Source organism: Microcaecilia unicolor, chromosome 4, assembly GCF_901765095.1.
Source record: "Microcaecilia unicolor chromosome 4, aMicUni1.1, whole genome shotgun sequence".
In the NCBI taxonomy this organism is placed as follows: Eukaryota; Metazoa; Chordata; class Amphibia; order Gymnophiona; family Siphonopidae; genus Microcaecilia; species Microcaecilia unicolor.
This window is the reverse complement of record NC_044034.1, coordinates 154,744,716-154,766,829: the sequence shown is the minus strand read 5'-3', so window position 1 is coordinate 154,766,829 and position 22,114 is coordinate 154,744,716. Positions and strand designations below refer to the sequence as shown.

Here is a 22,114-nt window from a genome sequence, read left to right as displayed (position 1 = left end):
AGGGGCTCACGCAATAATGGGTAAATTAGTGTATGGCCATTAATGGGAAAAAATGAATATCAGCAATTTTCCTACCAGGATAAAAATGGTTTTGGCATGCTAAGGCCACTTTTTGCAGCAGCTCAGTAAAGGTGTTAGCTCTGCATTAGTTAGTTAACGCTCATTAAGTATAACACACAGTTGCTGGTTAACACTTCCACACCCACTCTCTACCTCCCCCCCCCCCCCCCCCCATATTACATTTTAAAAAAGCTGTAATGCATGGGCTGTTAACACTTTCAGGAAAAGGGCTTCCAAATTTACTTCCATCATTGCAATTTATGGCCTGCTTCACTCCAATATACCTTCACATAGGCGTGAGGCTAATGTTTCCGCCAAACACAAAATTAACTCAATTGGAAACATTACACCGGGGACAACGACAGCCGGTTACTTCCATGTGGCAGCAATACTTACCCTGTAGACCTACTGAAGCGTGGAAACAGCGGGAACCAACAGCCAAGTTGCGGGGAAGGAGGTGGGGGCCAGGAACGAAGAGTGACCTCAGGAAGCCCAAGTAACCCAGTCTCAAGAAAGCCGCCATGTTCCGCGCCCCGGCACCGGTCTGCCCTACCCTCTGCCTGAACCAAAAGCGACATCCCATTAATAAAAATCATGCAAACGCCAGAATGGTCCTTGTAAAAACAAGAGAAAACGCTACTCCCCACACCACCAAAAGTTATTGAAATACTGTGGTGATAAGAGGTGGCGGGCGCTCTGCGTTGCCCTCAGCAGCAAAGATCTCATCATCCTCTTAAGCGAGAGACATGCCCTGAGCGTCCAAGCAGGCCGGGGTCCGGAGTAGGGAGTCGCTTGCCCTTTGGGTGCAGTTTCTGGTTCGGGACGCGCCGGCAGAGAGTCAGGACCCCCGGTTGCTGAGGGGTCCTTCAGCGGTGGCGGCGCGTCAGCACAGGCGGGGCAGGCCGCAGGACTAGTTGCAGAGCGCGGAGGCTGAGAGTGTTTCTGAGAACATGTATTATTGCAACGGAGCGGCTTGTAACCAGACTGACAATGCCAAGGTGAGACGCCCAGAGCCGCCGGGGTAGCTGGGACGGGCTGAGCTTGGCTTATAAATATCTGGTGCAGGAACAGCAGGCTGAGAACCAGGGAAACTCCGTTCTAATCGTGTCGCCCATCCTTGTGATCTTGGGCAACGTCACTTAATCTTCTACTGCCTCAGGTACAAACTAAGGGGTCCTTTTACTAAACTGTGCTAAAAGGGGCTGTTTATTGTGTGGGTTTCCCTGTGCCCCAGGCTACCTTTAGTGCAGCTGTAAAATGGTTGTATTTCTATTTTTACCATTAATGGCCAGGTGCTAATATCCAGTTAGCATGAGCCCTTACTGTGTTAACCATGTGCTTGGCATGCAGCAGTGCTAACCGATTACTGGCCAACTGCAGGCACACCCCTGGTGGGGAAGCGTGCACAAATGCCTGAGAACTGAGTACGACCCTCAGTATTGTATTTTGGCACAGGAGGTACAAGTTAGTGCCTACCAGCGCATAGTAAAAGGACCCTTCAGATTGTGAATTCTCCAAAGGCAGAAAAAAATATACCTAATGTACCTGATTGTACACAATTAAATGTATCCCCCCCCTCCCCCAGCTCTCTCTGACTCTGGACAAATCACTAAACCCTCCATTGGCAAGAGTCACAAGGAGCTGCAATAGGGGGGGAAATAAGGGGCCTGTTTACCAAATGGCCATGGGCTTAGACTGGGGGGGCAAGGGGGCAATGCCCCCCAAAACGACGACAACTGGAATGGCGACTTTTACCCGAAGTTGCAGCGACGAACGGGCAGGCAGCGCTGGGGTAGTAAAAGCAACAAGGAGGCAGGTTCGACTCAGTCCATCACTTTCCTGCCCTCTGCGTCCCGCCTTCCTGTGATGTAATTTCTTTTCGGGCGGGACGCTGAGAGGGCAGGGAAGTGATGGACGGAGTTGAACCTGCCTCCTTGTTGCTTTTACTACAGCAGCGCTGCCTGCCCGTTCGTCGTTGCCGGAGCTGCTTATGGTGTTGCTGGGCTGTGAGCAGATCGGGGTATGGCTTGTGGTCAGGAGGCTGGCGGGGCGCTGTCGCCTAGAGGACTGCTTCAGTAAGTGTGATGCGAGCGGATCCCTGGTGTAAGTAGATTCTCACACATTAGCGAGCGGAGGATACTGGAGTTTTTGGTGGCTAGAGAAAAAAAAACAAAAGAAGGCTTTCCTATATAGGAGGGAGTAGCAGAATGCCAGGTATATTAGATCTTTCTTGCTGTGTTTTTACTCTTTCCTCCATATTAGCATATTCATGCATATATATATATATATATATATGCAAATGAATATGCTAATATGCTCCGCCCCATCCTTTGCCCCCCCAAATGAAACAGTCAAACTACGCCTATGCAACTGGCGGTAAAAGGGGCCCTGCGGTGGTGTCAGCGTATGGGTTAGCCGTGTGCTGAGGCCCCCCTTTACTGCCACCAGTAAAAGGCTTTTTTTCTTTTACGGAAGGAAATGATCATGTGGTAAGTTAAACACTTGTTGCATGGCCGTGTCCTGAGGTGGGGCTCTGGCGGTAGCCCAGTAGTAACTGGGCAGAGCTGATTATCACCACGCACAACCCAGCACTGGAAAATTAAAAAAATATTTTCTAGCAATGGAATTTGGAACTTCTGCCAGGCTCCCCTGGGAGCCCAGTGGTAGGGCCAAATCGCTGCATGCCAAGCCAGTGCTACCCCTACTGCCCTTTTGTAAAAGGGCCCCTAAATAAATAACATGCCTTTTAATCGTGTAATTAATCACAATTACAATTTTAAATTGAAATGGTACCTAAAAAAAATTAAAGAATAAAAAGTAATGAAAAGATAATAAATGCAAAATTACAAATTACATTAGGAAAGCAAGTATAAAATAAAAATAGATTAATAACTGATGGACAGGCTCCATCACTTCAGTATTTGGCTGCTGTGTCCTCTCAGGTTTAACTGCAATGAGTCAGTTTTTGGAGGGAGACTTCAGGCCATTGTGCTGCTTTAACTTAGAATAATTATAATATGGACAGGGACCAGCACCGTAATGTCATCTGCATACATAAAAGTTAAGAACTCTGCTTTATTTATTTTATTTGTTGCATTTGTATCCCACATTTTCCCACCTTTTTGCAGGCTCAATGTGGCTTACATGTTACCGTTAACGGCGTTAGCCGATTCCGGTCTGAACAGATACATGGTATGAATGAATACAAGGTGATATTGTAGTAGATAAGGTACATGTATGGTAAGTACAATTGGGAGGAACTTAGAGAGGGAGGGGAAGGAAGAGGCAGGTAACGTCCTTTACGTTCTTTGGTTGCATTGTGTCGCAGGTGTCCATGTATTTTTATGTTGGGTCGGTGGGGTATGCTCTTTTGAATAGGTCTGTTTTTAGTGCTTTCCGGAAACTTTTGGCAGTGCGTTCCATAGTTGTGCGCTTAAGCAGGAAAAGCTGGATGCATAGGTGGATTTATATTTGAGTCCTTTGTTGCTTGGGTAGTGGAGGTTTAGGTATGATCGTGCAGATTTTGTGGTGTTTCTGGTTGGCAGGTCAATAAGGTCTGTCATGTATCCAGGTGCCTCGCCGTAAATAATTTTATGAACAGTCATGCAGATTTTGAATACGTTCTCTAGAATAAATCCAAAGGAGAAAATAAACACATTAGAAAGGATAGGGGAGAGTGGTGACTGTTGTATTTGTAGTCCTGTTTTTTTTTTTTTTTTTTTCTTTCCATTTCTATTCGAAGTGAGCGCTATATGTACCAGCATAAATGTCATAAAGCTAGCACTGGCCTAAGTCGCCCTACAGAAACTGAATCAGGGACAAAAATGCTCAGGTAATGCTAAGCTATGAGATCTAGTTTGATTCTGTTCTACAACTTAACATGCTTTCTGTCTAATCAAAGTGAATTGAAATTATATGCTTTTTAGTGGAGGGATATTTACAACCATGTGACCTAATTTTACACCCCCCCCCCCCCCCCCATGTTTACTAAGCCGTGCGCTATTGACACAGCCCATTCACTTTGAATGAACTGTGTCGGCATTGCTGCGCTACTCAGTAAACAGTGGAATAAAAGTGTTGTGTATGTCAGTGGTACTTTGAAAGTTAAATGTAATATATCCTAATATCTAGCAAAATCTGAAACTTTCCAGTAAAGTTTCTGAAACTCTTCAACATATTTGTCTTTCACCAAGTAAATGTTGGGGTATTATCATTATTTTCATTTATGATATTAGAGTGCTTCAAATTAATGACTGCAGTCATGATTTCAGTTTCTCAAAACGGAGTTCAGGCATACGACTACCAAGAAACAAAAGATAATTCCATAGTTAGGGTAATTTGTTTACGAAAAAAAAAAGGTTGTGTGAAAATATGTTTGTTATAAGATAAATTGTTTTGTTTTATATACATGTAATCATTATCTTGACTGAAAACCTTAAGCTTTCAAAGGCTGATTGACTTCTAAGTTCTAAAATTGTATCCTTAGGTGAACTATATAGACTAGCTTCCTGATTCTTTAAATAATTTTTAACCTTCAATTATTATGGCTCCAGATTTTAATTTTTTTTGCCAGAAGCCTAAAAACAGCACTATTAGTAAATTAGTAAATGTGGTCCTAGAGATCAAACTACAGACCACAGGTTTAGCATTTAGCTGTAGAACATTGCCAAGTTTGAACTTGCTTATTTGATCAGCTTTTTATTCTGCTATACGGAAAGAGCTATTGAAAGAATAATCCAGTGGAGGGATTTTTTATTATGTACTTTATCATTAGACCAGCCATTTTACTAAATGATTCGTATGTCAGTAATACCTAGTGCCTGTACTTAAGGGTATTGACTGGATTCTGGAAGGAGCTGTAGCTTTTTGTAGCCCCTTGTGATGGACAGAAATATAAAATGAGGGTGTGGGAAAATCTCTGGTGGCTCTGAAAAAGCCTCATGATGCTGTAGCCCACAGAGGCCAGCTCCAGTTGATCCAGATGCCCAGAGGAACAAGAAAATACCCTCCCTCCCCCAAAAACAAAACAGTGAGGATGCAGGCAGCAATGGAAACTTTTTTTTTTTCATAGTTCAAAGTACATTTGCTTAACTCATCTATAATGGGTCAGTGAACTTCCACTGGTCATTCCACCTACAGCTGTAACCATGACCTGGAAGGTGTAAAGCCTCTGAGAGAAGAGGGGTAGGTTGATCTGGAACACCTCACATCAGGGAATGTCAACAGAGCTGCATTGGCATGAAAAATGCAACATGGTTTTGTTGTGAGGACTCTGAGTTCTCTAAAGCAAGTTCTGTATGAAATGTTGCATCACTTGTTTCGCTTACTTAGGGACCCTTTTACAAATCAGCGGTAAGCCCACTGCAGGCTTATTGTGTGCCAGTCTGGAGCTACCACCAGTGGCAGTTCCAGCGCACTGCATTTCTAGCGTGAGCGGAAATTTTCAAAAACTATTTCTGCAGGCGCTAACCTGACAGTAATCGGGCAGGGCCATGCGCTACCCAGTTACCGCCCCCTCAGTGGGTGGTGGTAAGTACTCTCCCCACCCCACCCCGCAGGGCTACATGGTAAGTGAAATCTTAACACATGGCTATTAATTTTTTTTTGGGCCTTATTACCCGCTGCGGTAAAAAGGGCTTCAGCGCACGGCAAAAAAACAGCCCCTGCCACTAGTGCAGGGTCCTTTTTACTGCATCTTAATAAAAGGGCCCCTTAGAGAAGTACATAGCATGTATTGAACATTTGGTAGCACCCAATGTACAGTATAGAGAGAGAGTCTTAAGTCTGTTGTTCTTTGGCTTTGGAAGTCTAAAATCTTCTATGAGGATGTCAGCTAGAAAATTCATTGGGCGTCATTTAAAGCCAGTGGCATAAGACTGGAGCAGTACAGACTTCTTGGCATGTTTGCTCTCTCACTTCAACAGAAAATATGACACAGAAATCTACTGTGTATTTCAAGGGTAACAAGAGTTTCTCCACAAGTCTGCAAGCTTATTTTCAAAGAGAAACTCCCTTTGAAAATCCCAGTGGCACTGATACAAAAGTACTCAAGTTCTTTGTGCCTACATTGAAATAGATGCAAAGTGTGCACCAGAAATTACATACAATGATTTTTTTGTTTGTTACATTTGTACCCCGCGCTTTCCCACTCATGGTAGGCTCAATGCGGCTTACATATTATATATAGATACTTATTTGTATTTGAAAATGGATCCAGCACACGTACTAGTACCCTGTCCTCCATCCTGTTCCAGGCTCATTTTTTCAGCAGGTAAACGTGTGTGTGTGTGTGTGTGTTTCAGAGTATGCATACTTTACCTAACACATATACCTGCATAAAGCACTTGATTATTATGGTACAGATTTTAGTAATAATACCCAAATGAATTTTACACTTTTATACCATCCTATGACTTGGAAAGCAGTCTTGATTTGATGTGGGATGTTCATTTCTGCTTAAGGCTTGAAAGTGATAATCCCATTGAATAACAAGCAATCATCTTGTAAATATTTAGTTCTTTTAGCTTTCCTTAGTGTTATATAGTGGCTCTGGCTTTCAGGTTGACTAGTCAAGATCAGCTCACTAACATTACATGCTTTAATTCAGTGTGCTTAAAATTCATGGACTTGTCTGCAGGTCCTTTGCTTGTTGAAAGCTGTAGCAACTAGGGCTGGAGTTGGAATTGGAAGCATTTTTGGGTGAAGTCAAAATGTACCAACTCCAGCTTCAAAATAAAAATGTACATTATATGGCAAATCTATCATTTTACTCTTTTTCCTGGATCTAAAGTGCTGGTAATTGTATCCTGTATTTACAAGTACTTTAGGTCGTTTCTTTCTCTATAATATCACCAAAATTCGCCCTTCTTGCTTCTCACAGGTCTCCCACTTAGCCATCTCTCTCATCTTCAATCTGTTCAAAATTCTGCTGCACGACTAATATTCCGCCAGTGTCGTTGTGCTCATTTTAGCCCTCTCCTCAAGTCTCTTCACTGGCTTCCTATCCGTTTCCGCAAACTCCTTTAATTGACTTATAAATCCATTCCTCAGTACCTCTCCACTCTCATCTCTCCCTACATTCCTCCCCGGGAACTCCGTTCATTGGGTAAATCTCTGTTATGTGCACCCTTCTCCTCCACCGCTAACTCCAGACTCCGTTCCTTTTATCTTGCTGCACCATATGCCTGGAATAGACTTCCTGAGCGGGTACGTCAAGCTCCATCTCTGGCTGTCTTCAAATCTAAGCTAAAAGCCCACCTTTTTGATGCTGCTTTTAACTCCTAACCCTTATTCACTTGTTCAGAACCCTTATTTTATCATCTTCACTTTAGTATTGCCTTATCTCTTGTTTGTCCTGTTTGTCCTAATTAGATTGTAAGCTCTGTCGAGCAGGGACTGTCTCTTCATGTTCAAGTGTACAGCGCTGCGTATGTCTAGTAGCGCTATAGAAATAAGTAGTAGTAGTAGGTCCAGAATTTAAAAAAATTAAAGCCTAATATCAGTAGGAGTCAAAGGTTTGGTGTACTAACTCCTCATCCCTGGTAGCAACTGCCGCTGAAGGGAAGGCAAAAGGAGAGAATGGTAAAAAAAAAAACCACTCAAAAATATGAAGAACAAAATGAGCAAGAGAGACATTTTTTCCTGGATCCTAAAAGCTTGAGGCTGTCATCAAACTGTTTGAACTACTTTTCCACCCATAGTGGTTAAAGCAGTGGGCTGAGAACCAGGAAAGCCAGGTCTCAAATTAGGCTTGCTGTGCACTTACGAATGTCAACGGATGTAAACTAAATGATGTGAGCATATCAAATGGCCACAAGCCAACAATCTTCAGGTTACTTCATTCCACAGGTAATCTTATTACAGTAAGAACACCTTAAATCAACAGAGATACTCAGCTGATATTTCAGTGTACTCTTTAACTGAGTGCGGAAGGACACCATTTATTATGTTAGTATTAACAGCACCTCTTAAAGATGAAACAGTGAAATCCATTTTCTTTGGTTTACCTGCAGAGACATGATTTGTTTCTTGTCTGTTAGCAATATTCATAGCCATGATCAATTACCCTTTAAAGAAACTAGAGAATTCCATCAACCCAGCCACGTTATCCTCTGTTATTTTTACATTGCTATATGGGTCGTTAATAGTGCCTAACTGCTGTAATCAATGGGAATCTGATATATACAAGGAAGGAGTAGTACTGGGTTTTTGGAAGTGGAGTTTTCACACCTGCTGAGAAAATTTAGGGACTCTTTTACTAAGGCGCAGTAGGCCTAACCCGGGCCTACCTCATGCAAGAAGAGCATAAGCGTTGCCATACTGGGACAGACCGAAGGTCCATCAAGCCCAGTATCCTGTTTCCAACAGTAGCCATTCCAGGTCATAAGTACCTGGCAAGATCCCAGAACAGCAAAACAGATTTGATGCTGCTTATCCTAGACTATGCAGTGGATTTTCCCAAATCCATCTTAATAATGGCTTATGGACTTTTGTTTTAGGAAATTAGTCAAACCTTTTTTTAAAACCAGCTAAGCTAATTGGTTTTACCACATTCTCTGGCAACGAAATCCAGAGTTTAATTACTCGTTGAGTGAAGAAATAGTTTCTCCAGTTCATTTTACATTTAGTACTTATTAGCATTGTTGTGCGACAGTAGCTTTTTTGTGTGCCCCCTAGTCCTAATATTTTTGGCTAGGGTAGGAATGGATAAACACGTCCTGCTATAGTATGTGCAGCCGGTTTCATTCACCTCTTGTGTTAAAGGCCTGGTTGAAGAGCCAAGCTTTCACCTGATTCCTGAAGTAGAGATAGTCTTCTGTTAAGTGAAACATTTCAGGGAGTGCATTCCAGAGTGTGGGGGCTACTCCGAAGAAGGCTCACTTATGGGTATCACATCATGTGATGTCCTTTAGAGCGGTTGTGGTTAGAGAAACTCCTTGGGAGGGCCTGGCATCCTGCAGTAGTTTTCCGCTTAGCACATGCTAATCCCACACTGGGGAAAAAAAGTTTGGTGCAGGATGTGTGCCCCTGGGCAGAGAGTAGGCGTGCCTGTGCTAATTGGGTAGCATGGGCACATTACCGTGTGCTACCTGATAGCGCAGGAGCCCATACTGCCTCCTAAATAGGTGGCGGTAAGGGCTCCCAAGGTAATGGCCATCAACTAATGGGAAAATTAGCACGTGGCCATTACCAAAAATATGGCAAGGTGGCCATTTTACAACAGCACCAGCCACTTTTTAACATGTCTTGTTAAAAGACCTCTTAATGTTCATAGAAATTAAAATAAAAATATCTAAAATCAGAACCACGCAAGTGAACATGCATACACAGAGTTAAACCCGCTTAATATCACATTCAAGGCACTGTTCAAATCATGTGACATTAAGCAGAATTGACATTAACAGGAGTAATTTACAGTGCACTAAAAGCAGAGAAGACAGACCCAGAGGGTTATTTTCATATTTTATCTTTTTTTTTTTTCAATAGAGTTGACACACTATACATTACACAAAAGGGGCAGGAACTTTCAAATCAAATGCACTGATCTGCAGCAGAAAAAAAAATCTTGATTTTACACTGTGTGAGTTTCACTGGTCTAGTAATGAAGTACTGAATATAAGCACACACCATTTCGAAAGCAGTCACAGACTGGGCAAATGTAACAGTGGCCATTTCTTTAAAGGTTGTTTCGTCCATTTCATCTTCAACACATTCTTCATCCTCCAGAGCACAGTCACTGTTTTTACAGTAGCTTGCAGCGATTTCTTCAATGGACTTTCAGTTAAAATCTGTTCATCATTAGCAATTACAAATTGTTCAAAAGTCGCTGAACCGTCCAAAATTGCAGACCACTCCTCATCGCTCAGGATGTGTAAAGGCTGATCAGTGTTGATTGTGTCACCAGCATTTTCATGTACGTGTGATGAATCAAACTGCTTTGCGAAAACAGTTGATAATGGCCACCTGGCTAACTGAATTCCATGCAGCGTGCATGAAATTAGTGGCAATTGACACCCATGTCGGCTGATCACTTCTGTTCCATTGGATGCAGAATGTATCGCACAATTCGCTTTCTGTATTGTTGCTTGAATGCATAGATGATATCCTGGTACAAGGTTGAATCACACTGGATGTGTTTGGTGGCAGAAAGGCGAGCTTTGTTGCAGTCAGTTTACTGATGTTGGTGTACGCTGGGCAATTGTCCACAAATAACAGGACCTTCCTTTTCCTTTGTTTCATTTTTTTTTTTTTTTTATCAGTTGAAACACTCAATTTTCAAATAGTTCTCCAGTCATCCATGTGCATTTGTATGCCTTGTAGGTCACTGGAAGGCTTTTAACATTCTTGAAACAGACCGGATGTTGTGATTTACTAATTACAAACAGTGAGCACTTGTCAGTGCCAGACATGTTGCAGCAAATTGTGGCTGTGAATCGGTCTTTAGCTCTTTTTCCACCATAGCACTTCTCGTTTTTTGAAGCCCAGAATTCAGTCTGGTAACAGTTTGTAAAAGACGCCAGTTTCATCCATGTTGAACACATCATTGGGTCTGTAGCCCTCCATTATTTTTGGCAAACGAGAAAGCCAACCACTCGCTGCTTCCTGTTCAACACTAGCACACTCACCAGCAGCAACCTTGAACATGATGTTATGGCGCTTTTAAAGCGTTCAAGGAATCCGTTAAAAGATTTCCATTCAGGTAACCCCGCCTCTTTAGCCAGTCATTCAGAAATCTCTTTAAGCATCGGCCCACTTACCGGAAGTTTTGCAGTGCGGGTCTGTTTAAACCACTTTAACGATGCCTCTCCGACATCTATGTATAGGTTAGTCCGCATGCACTTGCCGCTGCTAGTGATGAATGAAAATCCTTTATTATTTTGTCCCGGTTGTTAGCAAGTTTTGACACAGTGGAAATGTCAATATCAAACATTTCAACAATGTCTTTGCGCTTACAGTTGTTATCTATCATCCTTATAATCTCCATTTTTGAATTTGTCCAAATCCACACTCTATGCATAGTTGCCATTTTAAGTGCATGGGTAGACCGACGCGTCACTGCTAATTGGAGTCTGTGTGAAGCTGCACCTGAACTAGAATCTGTCACGTGATAAAGAAGAACACTGTGACTGTCTGTTTAACGGCATGGCGACTCATTTTGTGACATTAAGTGGTAGATTTGAATCACCAAGCGGCTAAAATTCTTGACATTAACTGATATGTGACATTACGCGGGGTTACAATAGATGGAGTAATTCCGGAGATTTAAAAAAAATCTGTGATATTTTGCAGGGTGTGATATTAACCTTAGTGATATTAAATGGGTTTGACTATATAGTAGATATATGTGTGTGTGCCTGCGTGCACATGTGTGTGTGTGTGTGTGCGTGTATATATATAATTAGATCAAAAAAATAGACCAATAACTTACACAATGTTTAACATATAAATGTTTATTTGTGTAATTGCAAGAATGTCTAACACAGGCGCAGTGAAAATTCAAAGAGCTCACAATACTTTGTAGATGATCCAGTTCACAAAAGGATCGAGTGCATCATCTGTCATTTGTGAATAAGCAGTACCAGGTTTTTCACATTTTGTGGTAATGGGGTCACACCTATAGATGTAGATTGTGTACATCTTGATTTTTCTTAACCATTTTTGATGACTCTCAAAAAGTAGCCATTTAAGGCTGCCCTCCCTGTGCTGTTGTATTTTGGGGGATTAGGATGAATGTGTTATACTTGGTTAGCTTCTCCATTCATCCAATCTGATAAACAAATCCTTATGTATTTGTGTTTTTCAGGACAAAGGGCATCCAAGAAACCTGATCCCAGAGTTATGCAGACAGTGCTTCTCCATTCATCCAATCTGATAAACAGATCCTTATGTATTTGTGTTTTACAGGACAAAGGGCATCCAAGAAACCTGATCCCAGAGCTATGCAGACAGTTCTATCATTTGGGCTGGTTGACAGGTACTGGAGGAGGAATCAGCCTGAAATATGGGTATGCTCTGTTCCTGTGCACCTGAGAGTCAGTTGATTGCTTGATATCTTGCATTTCACAGTGAGGAAAGGCATGCACTCTTACGCTCCTGGCTCAGCCAGGGCCTCCTGTAAGGTGTTCCCTGTCATTGCATAGAACCAAGTAATACAGAAAAAGGACCTGCAGTCTCTTCTTTGCTCTGTCGGTGTGTATAGGAAGGAGAATACCTCGCTTCATCTCTGCATTTCATTTTACAGAATGTATGTGATTCAGCGACTTCCCTATTTGGGATCAAATGTTATAAAGCAACATTTAGTAGTCCATCATTTAATTCAGCTATGCTGTGGTATTCAGTTATTTTGTTTTATTGCTTATATTCCCTCTGTAATTTATTTCTGCCAACTATTTGGTGCTGTCTAAAATTTAGAGCTCTTTAATGCTTTTTGTCTATTTTCTGTGAACTAATCTGTCATTAGATTCCTGCAGTGGGTCATAGAACAGCTAAGAGCCCGACTGCATAGAAAAAGTGGGTGGAGAGTTACCTTTTTAATCAGGGTGGTGGCACCCAATACAGCTGGGATAATGTCTGTATTTCCAAATGCATCTTAATGTTTTACCTTTGTGTGTTATCGCTTCTGAACTCCACAAGGTGGTGTGTCTCTTTGGGACAATACAAGTAGTAAGATAGCATTAACAGTGAGACTGAGGACTGTGAAGTCAATACACCAAACCTTTGAGTCCGACTCCTACTGATTACTAAATTTTAAATGTTTTTGTTCTGGATGAAAAGAATGGTAAATATCTTTACCAGTACTTTAGGCTCACGACAGAGGTATGTATATAAAGTCCCGTGTACTATAACACAGAGGAGGCGATCTGCATGTGAACAGTCCACAGAGGAGAAGGAGCTCTGCTTGACAGAGATTTTGCTGCTGTTTGCTTTGAATTTTTTACTTTCTGTTAGGGGACAGTTCCTTGAGAAATGCTAAATAGTGTAGCTCCTGACACAGCCTCTCGGAAGGCAAAACGTGACTGTGTCGAGCATCTTGAGAAGTAAATATCTGTTTCTTTAATATAGTGGTCTGCTCTGTTCTGTTTGTAAAATGATAAATTTACATTATAAAATATATTTTATTTTGACGCTATAGTCGGAGTGAGTGCATTTTTACTGACTTCAGGTTCACCCAAAATTGCTTTGACTCCACAGCCCTGGTTTAATAGCACTATATACCCATGCCTGATCATGTGAACCTAGTAGATATTGTGGTTGGCATGGAGGAAGCCACCTCTTGCTCCGGGATTGGTAGCATAGAATGTTGCTACTAATTGGGTTTCTGCCAAATACCTGTGACCTGGATTGGCCACTGTTGGAAGCAGGATTCTGGGCTAAATGGACCATTGGTCTAACCAAGTATGGCTATTCTTATGCTCATATGTAGTAAACATAGTAGATGACGGCAGAAAAAGACCTGCACGGTCCATCCAGTCTGCCCAAGAAGATAAATTCATGTGCTACTTTTTTATTTGTACTGTCCTCTTCAGTGCACAGACCCTATAAGTCTGCCCAGCACTATCCCCGCCTCCCAACTACCAGTCCCGCCTAGACTGTGAGACGTATGAGATTGGCATACCAAGGTCTGCAATGCCAATTGCGTGCCACCAGGATTACTAGAGGCCTCATATGTACCTCAATTGTCGCTGCCATTGATCCTAATACTTGACGATCTCTCATACATGGTACCAGTTTGCAAAGAAGGGGCTGTATCTGATCCTGAAGTTTGACAATCCTGTTGTGAGGCAAAAATACTCAGCCTTGCAGATTATCTAAGGAAACGCCTAGATAAGTGAGTGAGATGGCACCAGACAACTCTTGAGAGGGTTTACCACCCAACCGATTGAAGAAATTGAACTACTCTCTCTGTAGCTTGCAAACTTCCTTGATATGATTTTGCTCTGATTAACCAATCGTGCGGGTAAGGATGGACAAGAACGTCCTCTTTTCTGAGAGCCACTGCCACCACCTGCTGGCCCAAAACCACAAAACAAAGAAACTTTTGGTATAAGGAATGAAACAGGATATGCAGGTAAGCTTCTGTCAAATCTTGAACCATTAGAAACTCTTCTGATCGAACGGCCACAATGACCGAAGTGTCTCCATACAAAAACTGAACCTTCAGCATACAGTTAACTGCCTTGAGATCCAAAATTGGTCAAAATGACCCTCTATTTTGGAACTACAAAGTAAATGGAATAGTGACCTGTTCTTATTTCTGAGGGAGTAACAGTATTAGTAAGAATGTGTATATGTGTGCATGTGTGTATGAGATGTAGATATGGATTCAGAGCTCCCTCTAGTGGTTAGTAATGGGGGGAAAAAATTAAAGCAAGATTCTTAGAATACCAAGAGGCTCATTTTCAAAGCACTTAGCCTCCCAAAGTTCCATAGAAACCTATGGAACTTAGCCTCCCAAAGTGCTTTGAAAATATGCCTCAAAGGGGCTCATTTTCTAAGCACTTAGACTTATCCATAGGTTACTATCAGGCTTATTTTCGAAAGAGAAGGGCGCCCATCTTTCAACACAAATCGGGAGATGGGCATCCTCTCAGGATCGCCCAAATCGGCATAATTGAAAGCCGATTTTGGGCGTCCTCAACTGCTTCCCGTCTCAGGGACAACCAAAGTTCCCAGGGGCGTGTCGAAGGCATATTGAAGGTGGGACTGAGGCGTGCCTAACAGATGGGCATCCTTGAGCGATAATGGAAAAAAGAAGGGCTTCCCTGATGAGCACTTGCCTGACTTTACTTGGTCCATTTCTTCTTACGATCAAGCCTCAAAAAGTTGTGCGAACTGACCAGATCACCACCGGAGGGAATCGGGGATGACCTCCCCTGACTCCCCCAGTGGTGACTAACCCCCTCCCACCCTTAAAAAAAACAACTTTAAAAACTTTTTTTGCCAGCCTGAAATGTCATACTCAGGTCCATCGCAGCAGTATGCAGGTCCCTGGGAAGGGAGGTATGTGTGTGTCAGCGGATGCATAACGAAGGCGTGGACGTCCTGAACTGCCCCCCACAGGGACGGCCAAATTTCAAGGGAGTAGAGGAGTGGCCTAGTGGTTAGAGCACTGGTCTTGCAGTCCAGAGGTGGCCGGTTCAAATCCCACTGCTGCTACTTGTGATCCAAAATCCAAATAAATAAAGGGTGTGTCGGAGGCATAGGCATGGACGTCCTTCTAACAGAAACATCCACATTTTGGATGTCCTCAACTGCCATCACAGGGACGGAGGCATATCGAAGGACGTCCTCAACTGCCGTTGCAGGGACTGAGGCATAACGAAGGACGTCCTTCACCCCTACTCTTAAAAAAAAAAAGACATCCCTGACCAGCATTTGGACGTTTTCACCTGGACTTGTATTTTTCTAAGGTTGTAGACGGCTATTATACATGCAGCTTGTCTGCATGTATGAAGCCGTCTTTGGTATGCGCAGAGCAGCCACGCATAATGCTTGGCTGCTCTGCACTGGTTTCCCCTCCTTAGGAAGGAAATCGTGTGCAAATGAGCTAACAGCAGCTCATTTGCATGTGATTTCCTTCATGCATGCCCATTCCTTTCCGGATCAGTAAGGGAAGGGCTTTTTCCTTTCAGTTAGTGCATCAGTTAGTCCACTGCCGTGCTCCCTAGGGTGCCCGGTTGGTGTCCTGGCATGTCAGGGGGACCAGTGCACTACGAATACTGGCTCCTCCCATGACCAAATGACTTGGATTTGGTCGTTTTTGAGATGGGTGTCCTTGGTTTCCATTATGGCCAAAAACCGGGGACGACCATCTCTAAGGTCGACCTAAATGTTGAGGTTTGGGCGTCCCCGACCGTATTATCGAAACAAAAGATGGACGCCCATCTTGTTTCGATAATACGGGTTTCCCCGCCCCTTCGCAGGAACGTTCTGCAAGGACGCCCTCAGGAAAACTTGGGCGGGGCGTTTGATTATGCCCCTCCACGTAATGTCTAAATACTTTGAAAATACACCTCAGAGTCTTTAAGATGGTGATTTTTTTCAATCTTTTTGTGGCTTAGACCCATGATTCAACCAAATAAAATTGTGTGACCCCCCCTAGAGGTGCAGAATAATGATACACCATTGGAGAGCCCTCCCAGGTCATAACCCCAAACACAGGTTTTATGACCCCATTTGGAGTCCCAATCCACAGTTTGGAAAGGGCAACTTTTGGATAACACCCCTTTATGTAGAATAAGAAAGTACGCTCTTATGATTTTGGCCTTTAAAGGGGAAAACTCTCGAATGAGAGGGCATAGAATTAAGAGGAAATAGACTTAGGAGGAATCTAAGAAAATACTCTTTCACGGAAAGGGTGGTAGATGCATGGAATGGCTTCCCGGTGGAGGTCGTAGAGACGAAGACTGTGTCAGAATTTTAAAAAGCATGGGACAGGCACGTGGAAGCGCTTAGGAAAAGGAGGAGTTAGTGGTTACTGAGGATGGGCAGACTGGATGGGCCATTTGGCCCTTATGTGCTGTCATGTTTCTATGTTTCTACTGCAATTCTCTATACTGAGATGCGTCCTTTACCCCTAAAATGTTCCTGATTTATTTTTCAATTGTTGGCAAGCCTGGGTTCATTGTGTACAAAGCACACAGGCTTTCTGCTGGAATGTGTGGCTGAAGATGGAAGTGTGTTGAGAAAATATGATCAGTTTCCAGTCTGTCTACACAAACTTGCTCTTTCTGTATCCTGGCTGTCGCAGCACTCCATCAGCTCTGAGAGCACTGTATAAAAATCCTACGGAGTTTTTCTTTATGGACTCAAGGCAAGTGACTCCAAGGCATTTCTGAAGGTTTAGACCCAAGAAGCAAGCACATTCTATGATAACAGCAAGAAAACCCGACTTCCAATATTTTTGTTTTAACACAGTTTTAACAGCAAGACTATGGAAGGCAAACTTTATTTTGTCAGGCTGGTAAAGCTTGATGTTTGGGGCTGTAATTCAGCATTTACTTTTGTAGACTTTGTTTTTGTTTTGGATCTGGAGTCTTTGTAGGCAGTTCTACCTTTTCTTGTTCGACTAGCACAGACAAATACCACAGTTCCAGAGTGCTGAAGGGCTACACAGATCCTGTCCTCAGATTTTAGAAGCGCAAATGGAAGTTCTTCCAAACTAAACACAGGTGCCTGTTATAGGTGCTATTTAGGATACCAAGGTGAAAGCCATACTAGACAAAATTGCTCCATTTACCACTAAAAAGGTCAAGACGTCCAGAAATTCGCCATGGTTTACAGAGGAACTATCCATTTTAAAAAGGGAATGTCGATGCCTTGAAAAGCAATGAAGAAAGAACAAAGATACTACTGATAAATTCAAATGGAAGTCAGCCTTCCAACTCTACAAAAAGAAGTTAGCTGTTTCAAGACGTCAGTACTATAGCAGCCTAATACGTCAAGATTTTGACAACAAAAATTTTTTCTCCTTAGTTAAAAAAACTAGATTCCACTAATGATGATGAACGTTCAAAGAAAATATGTCCCACCACCCAAGACCTAGCTGATAATTTTGCCAATAAGATCCTCCAAATTAGGTCTGAACTATCTAAAGCTACTCCAACAGAGGAAAATAGCCCAACCTGTAGTTCAGCCTACAATCCAGGGACTTAAAACAGACCAAAACTTGGAATATTTTCAACCACTAACAGTTGAGGATGTAAGATCACTGCTGTTGAAATGTTCCCAAGTCAACTTCTTCCTGGATCAATGCCCAAAACACCTACTCAAATCCATCCCTATAGAATCAGTAAACAGGTTACACGATGATCTCAATAAGCCGTTAAAAACTGGCTCTCTTCCTCCTGATATGGGCAAAATTGTTCTCACTCCGCTTTTGAAGGGATTTGGACTAGATGTAACATCGCCTGCAAACTATTGTCCAGTGGCAAGCATACCCGTTTTTACTAAAGTATTAGAAACCTACATTAGTACACAACTCTCTTTATATCTGCAAAATTTTTCTATATTACACTGGTCCCAATTTGGCTTCAGATCGTCAAATATTATGGAAATATTGCTGCTAGTTCTAACTACATATGTCAAACAACACTTATGCAAAGGCGACCAAGTAATTCTTCTCCAATTTGATAAATCAGTGACGTTCGATGCGGTTGACCACACATTGCTACTTGAACATGTGAATCAGATAGGAATAACAGGAACTGTGATCAAATGGTTCAGTGAATTACTTTCAGATAGAAGCTATTCTGTGAAGCAAAACAACCAACTTTCCAACTGTTGGTCTCCTAACTGCTGGATCCCGCAGGGATCTCTCCTCTCACCTGTCCTGTTCAATCCCTTTTATGTCATCCCTTGCCTCAATACGCCTGGGACTTAATGAACTGTTATTATCCTACGCAGATGACATCCTGCTTCTCTTACTAGTGACAACATCAAACAAAGATACAACTGAGTCTGTAGTGAATAGCATGACTGCTGTTAGCACTTGGGCTCTGACCAGTAAACTGAAATTGAATGTGCAAAATACCAAGGTCCTGTGGTTCTGAAATCAGGTCCCATCATCAATATCTTTGTCCAGTGGCCAAAGCTTTACAGTTGAGTCTGAAACCAGAGTACTAGGGGTATTGCTTGATTCTTCACTCGTCTTCTCTTCCCATATTAACTATCTATGGAAGAAAACACTATTCAAAATGAGATAGCTGTGTCTAGCCAGATCATTCGTCGACCAAAAAGCCTTTGCAGTACTAGTCCAAATGTTAGTCCTACCACACTTGGATTACTGTAATGTTCTGTTTCTTGGTATTAAGTGTCAATATCAGAAAAAACTGCAAATCATACAGAATCAGAATGCATCTGCTAGACTAATATACAGATTGAATAGATATACTCGTGTTTCAACTCATCTTAACAAACTTCACTGGCTTCCCATAGCAGAAAGACTCAGGTTCAAAACTGCTTGTTTAGTTTTTCAAATCTTACAGGGTTTCACCTCTGAACTACTAAGATCACTTCGCTACGTTTGGTCCAGTCTAACAGACTTCAAGGACAACTGTTGCTAGTGTCACCGTTTCAAAAGACAATTCGAAATTAAAACATTTTCAGCTCTCTCTTCCCATATGGAACTCTCTGCCTATTGCCATTAGAACACAAAACAGCTACCTAACTTCAGGAAGAGGCTAAAAACCTTTCTCTTCCCAAAGACTGCTTCATAACAATCCGTTGACTTTTACCTCCTAGTATCATCCATTATCCTTTCCTATAATATTTTTGGTCTTGTGCATTACACCAATGGTCTCTAATTGTTCTCATACCTCACACGAACATTATTGGCTTTTGTCTCACCTAGAATGTAAACCACACTGAACTCTGGAAAGGGGATATTAGCAATATACAAGAATTGATTTGATTTGATTTACAGAGGAAATACAGGGAAGGGTACAGAGGCTAGGTTGGGGAAGACCCACAAAGGGATTTCATTTTGAAATTCCTGAAGCTATGAAGTATGCAAAGAACCAGAGAATTTTCAAAGAGAAATTACATTCTCCATGGGGTTGAAGATTGATCTTATTGTGATCTGTTTGCAAAACATTAGAAACTTGGCCATTGTGTAAGCCATTGAGCTTAGGGCTGTGGCACCTCAGAGGTGTCCCATCCTGTCCTTGCTGCTCCTGAACACAGAGTAGGAGTAGAGTACGAGTTTGTTTATTTAAAATTTAATATACAGCCTTTCATTTAGGCTTAACCAAGGGCTTTACAATCTAAACACAGTAATGAGTTGAAAGGAATTCCACTGTTCAATGAACAGATAGAAAGAAGCAACAAAGAGGAGTAAGTGGCTAGAGGATAGGGGCAAAAAGAGCGAGAAGGGGGACAGACAGACAGCTCTGAAGCTAACATGTTCCTCAGTGCTTAGAGTTCCCTGAACACCCGATTAAAGAGATGGGTTTTTAGGTAACTCTAAACCCAAGCAAATGGAAGTGCATTCCAAAGTGTTGGAAACATACTACAAAAAAAAAAAAAAACCTATGTCTGGTAGAATTAAGGTGTGCATGTGAAACAGAATTGCTCAGCTAAAAGCCTAGAGTGTGAGAAGGGTCGTAAAGGAGTAAGTGACAGATTTGAATTGGATCCTATTGTGGATTTATTTATTTGGATTTAGCTCGCACCTATTTCAGTAGTAACTCAAGATGTGTTACTTTCAGGTACACTAGGTATTTCCCTGTCCCTAGAGGTCTCACTACTGAGATTTGTACCAGAGACAATGGAGGGTTAAGTGACTTACCCAAGGAGCAGCAATGGGATTTAAACCAGGCTTTAAACTACTATTGGAAGCTAATGATGTTGGAAGGGGGAGGGTGACATGATTAAATTTCTGTGCATGACAAAGGGTCCAGATAACTGTATTTTGTACTGATTGAAGACTTTTTGAGCAAAGAGCAGTTAATCCCAGCCACAGTAATTGACACATGAGATCACATGGACATAAAAAAGTGTAATTTGTTCATCCTTGTCAAAATATAAGTGCACAATGTGTAACTGATATAATACCCATAAACTACTTTTAACAGTGGCTGCAGCCTGAAGCTTAAATAAAAGCTGGTGATTCATATAGACTCTGAGGTATTAAAATAGATCAACCAAGGTAACTGGCAACCCATATAATCGAGGACCAATAGAAGGACAAAATAGTCTCCCTGTGATCGAAGAAGGCACTGTTTTACCTGAATTAAGGATAAGAAGGTGATCAAATAGCCAAATGTCTACCATTTCAAAGACAGGAGATTAAATAAGTAAAATGCAAACTGAGTTCTATGAGGACTAACTAAAGAATGTCATCAATAAAATAAGACTACTAATGCCCAAATGGCAGATGATGTTTAATGTGAGCAAGTGCAAAATGATGCACGTGGGAAAGAGGAATCCAAACTATAGTTGTGTAGTGCAAGGTTCCTCATTAGGAGTTACTGACCAGGAAAGGGATCTAGGTGGGAAAGAGGAACCTGAAATATATCTATGTGATGCAGGGTTCCACATCAGGAGTCACCGACCAGGAAACAGATCTGTGTCATTGATAATACATTGAAACCCTCTGCTCAGTGTGCAGAGGCAACTAAGAAAGCAAATAGAATGTTAGGTATTCTTAGGAAAGGAATGTAAAACAAAAATGAGGACATTATAATGCCTTTGTATCGCTACTTGTGCGACCACACCTCGAATATTATGTGCAATTCTGGTCACCGTATCTCAAAAGAGATATAGGTGAATTAGAAAAGGTACAGAGAAAGGCGAGGAAAATGATAAAGAAGGTGGGACTTCCCTATGAGGAAAGGCTAAAGCAGCTAGAGCTCTTCAGCTTGGAGAAAAGACATCTGAGGGGAGATATGATGGAGGTCTATTATAAATGAGTGGAGTGGAACAGGTAGATGTAAATCGTTTGTTTACTCTTTCCAAAAATACTAGGACTAGGGGCCACACAAAGAAGCTACAAAGTAGTAAATTTAAAACAAATCAGAGAAAATATTTCTTCACCCAACGTGTAATTAAACTGAGTTCATTGCCAGAGAATGTAGTAAAAGCAGTTAGCTTAGCAGAGTTTAAAAAAGGTTTGGATATCTTCCTAAAAGAAAAGTCCATAAGCCATTATTAAGAAGGACTTGGGGAAAATCCACTGCATATTTCTAGGATAAGCAGCATAAAATGTACAGTTTTGGGATCTTGCCAGGTACTTGTGACCTGGATTGGCACTGTTGGAAACAGGGTGCTGGGCTTGACAGACTTTGTCTGTCCCAGTATGGCAACACTTATGTTCTTATCGTGGACTAAAGTGGCCACAGAGAATAGGAAGATATTAAAAAGTAAGGAGGTGAGAACTGTGTGTTTTGGACCACAACAGGGCAAACAGAGCAACTTTGAGTAGACAGCATTATGCAGCAGTATTCTGAGGAAAAGGAAACTTCCACTAGAACACGCACTTATTTGTACTTTTATGATGTGAACTTTTGCTCCTCTTTACATTACAAATTAGACTGAAGCATCAGTTTCAATTGTC

At 42.0% G+C, this 22,114-nt stretch overlaps 2 protein-coding genes across 3 annotated transcripts in view; one reads left to right on the top strand and one right to left on the bottom strand.

The window, feature by feature from the left end:
* PDHX (pyruvate dehydrogenase complex component X) overlaps positions 1–905 on the bottom strand; it is a 142,216-nt gene extending 141,311 nt beyond the window's left edge. Inside the window, exons 1-2 of the mRNA XM_030200791.1 lie at positions 731–905; positions 457–620 (exon numbers count right to left, since the gene is read on the bottom strand). Of these exons, the coding sequence (XP_030056651.1) occupies positions 457–620; positions 731–789 (223 nt within the window). The 5' untranslated portion in view covers positions 790–905. The remainder of the gene's footprint in view (positions 1–456; positions 621–730) is intronic.
* APIP (APAF1 interacting protein) overlaps positions 906–22,114 on the top strand; it is a 50,393-nt gene continuing 29,184 nt past the window's right edge. For both annotated transcript variants that reach the window (XM_030200792.1, XM_030200793.1), the window contains exons 1-2: positions 906–1,058; positions 11,965–12,065. In XM_030200792.1, coding sequence (XP_030056652.1) covers positions 1,011–1,058; positions 11,965–12,065 — 149 coding nt within the window. In that variant the 5' untranslated portion in view covers positions 906–1,010. The remainder of the gene's footprint in view (positions 1,059–11,964; positions 12,066–22,114) is intronic.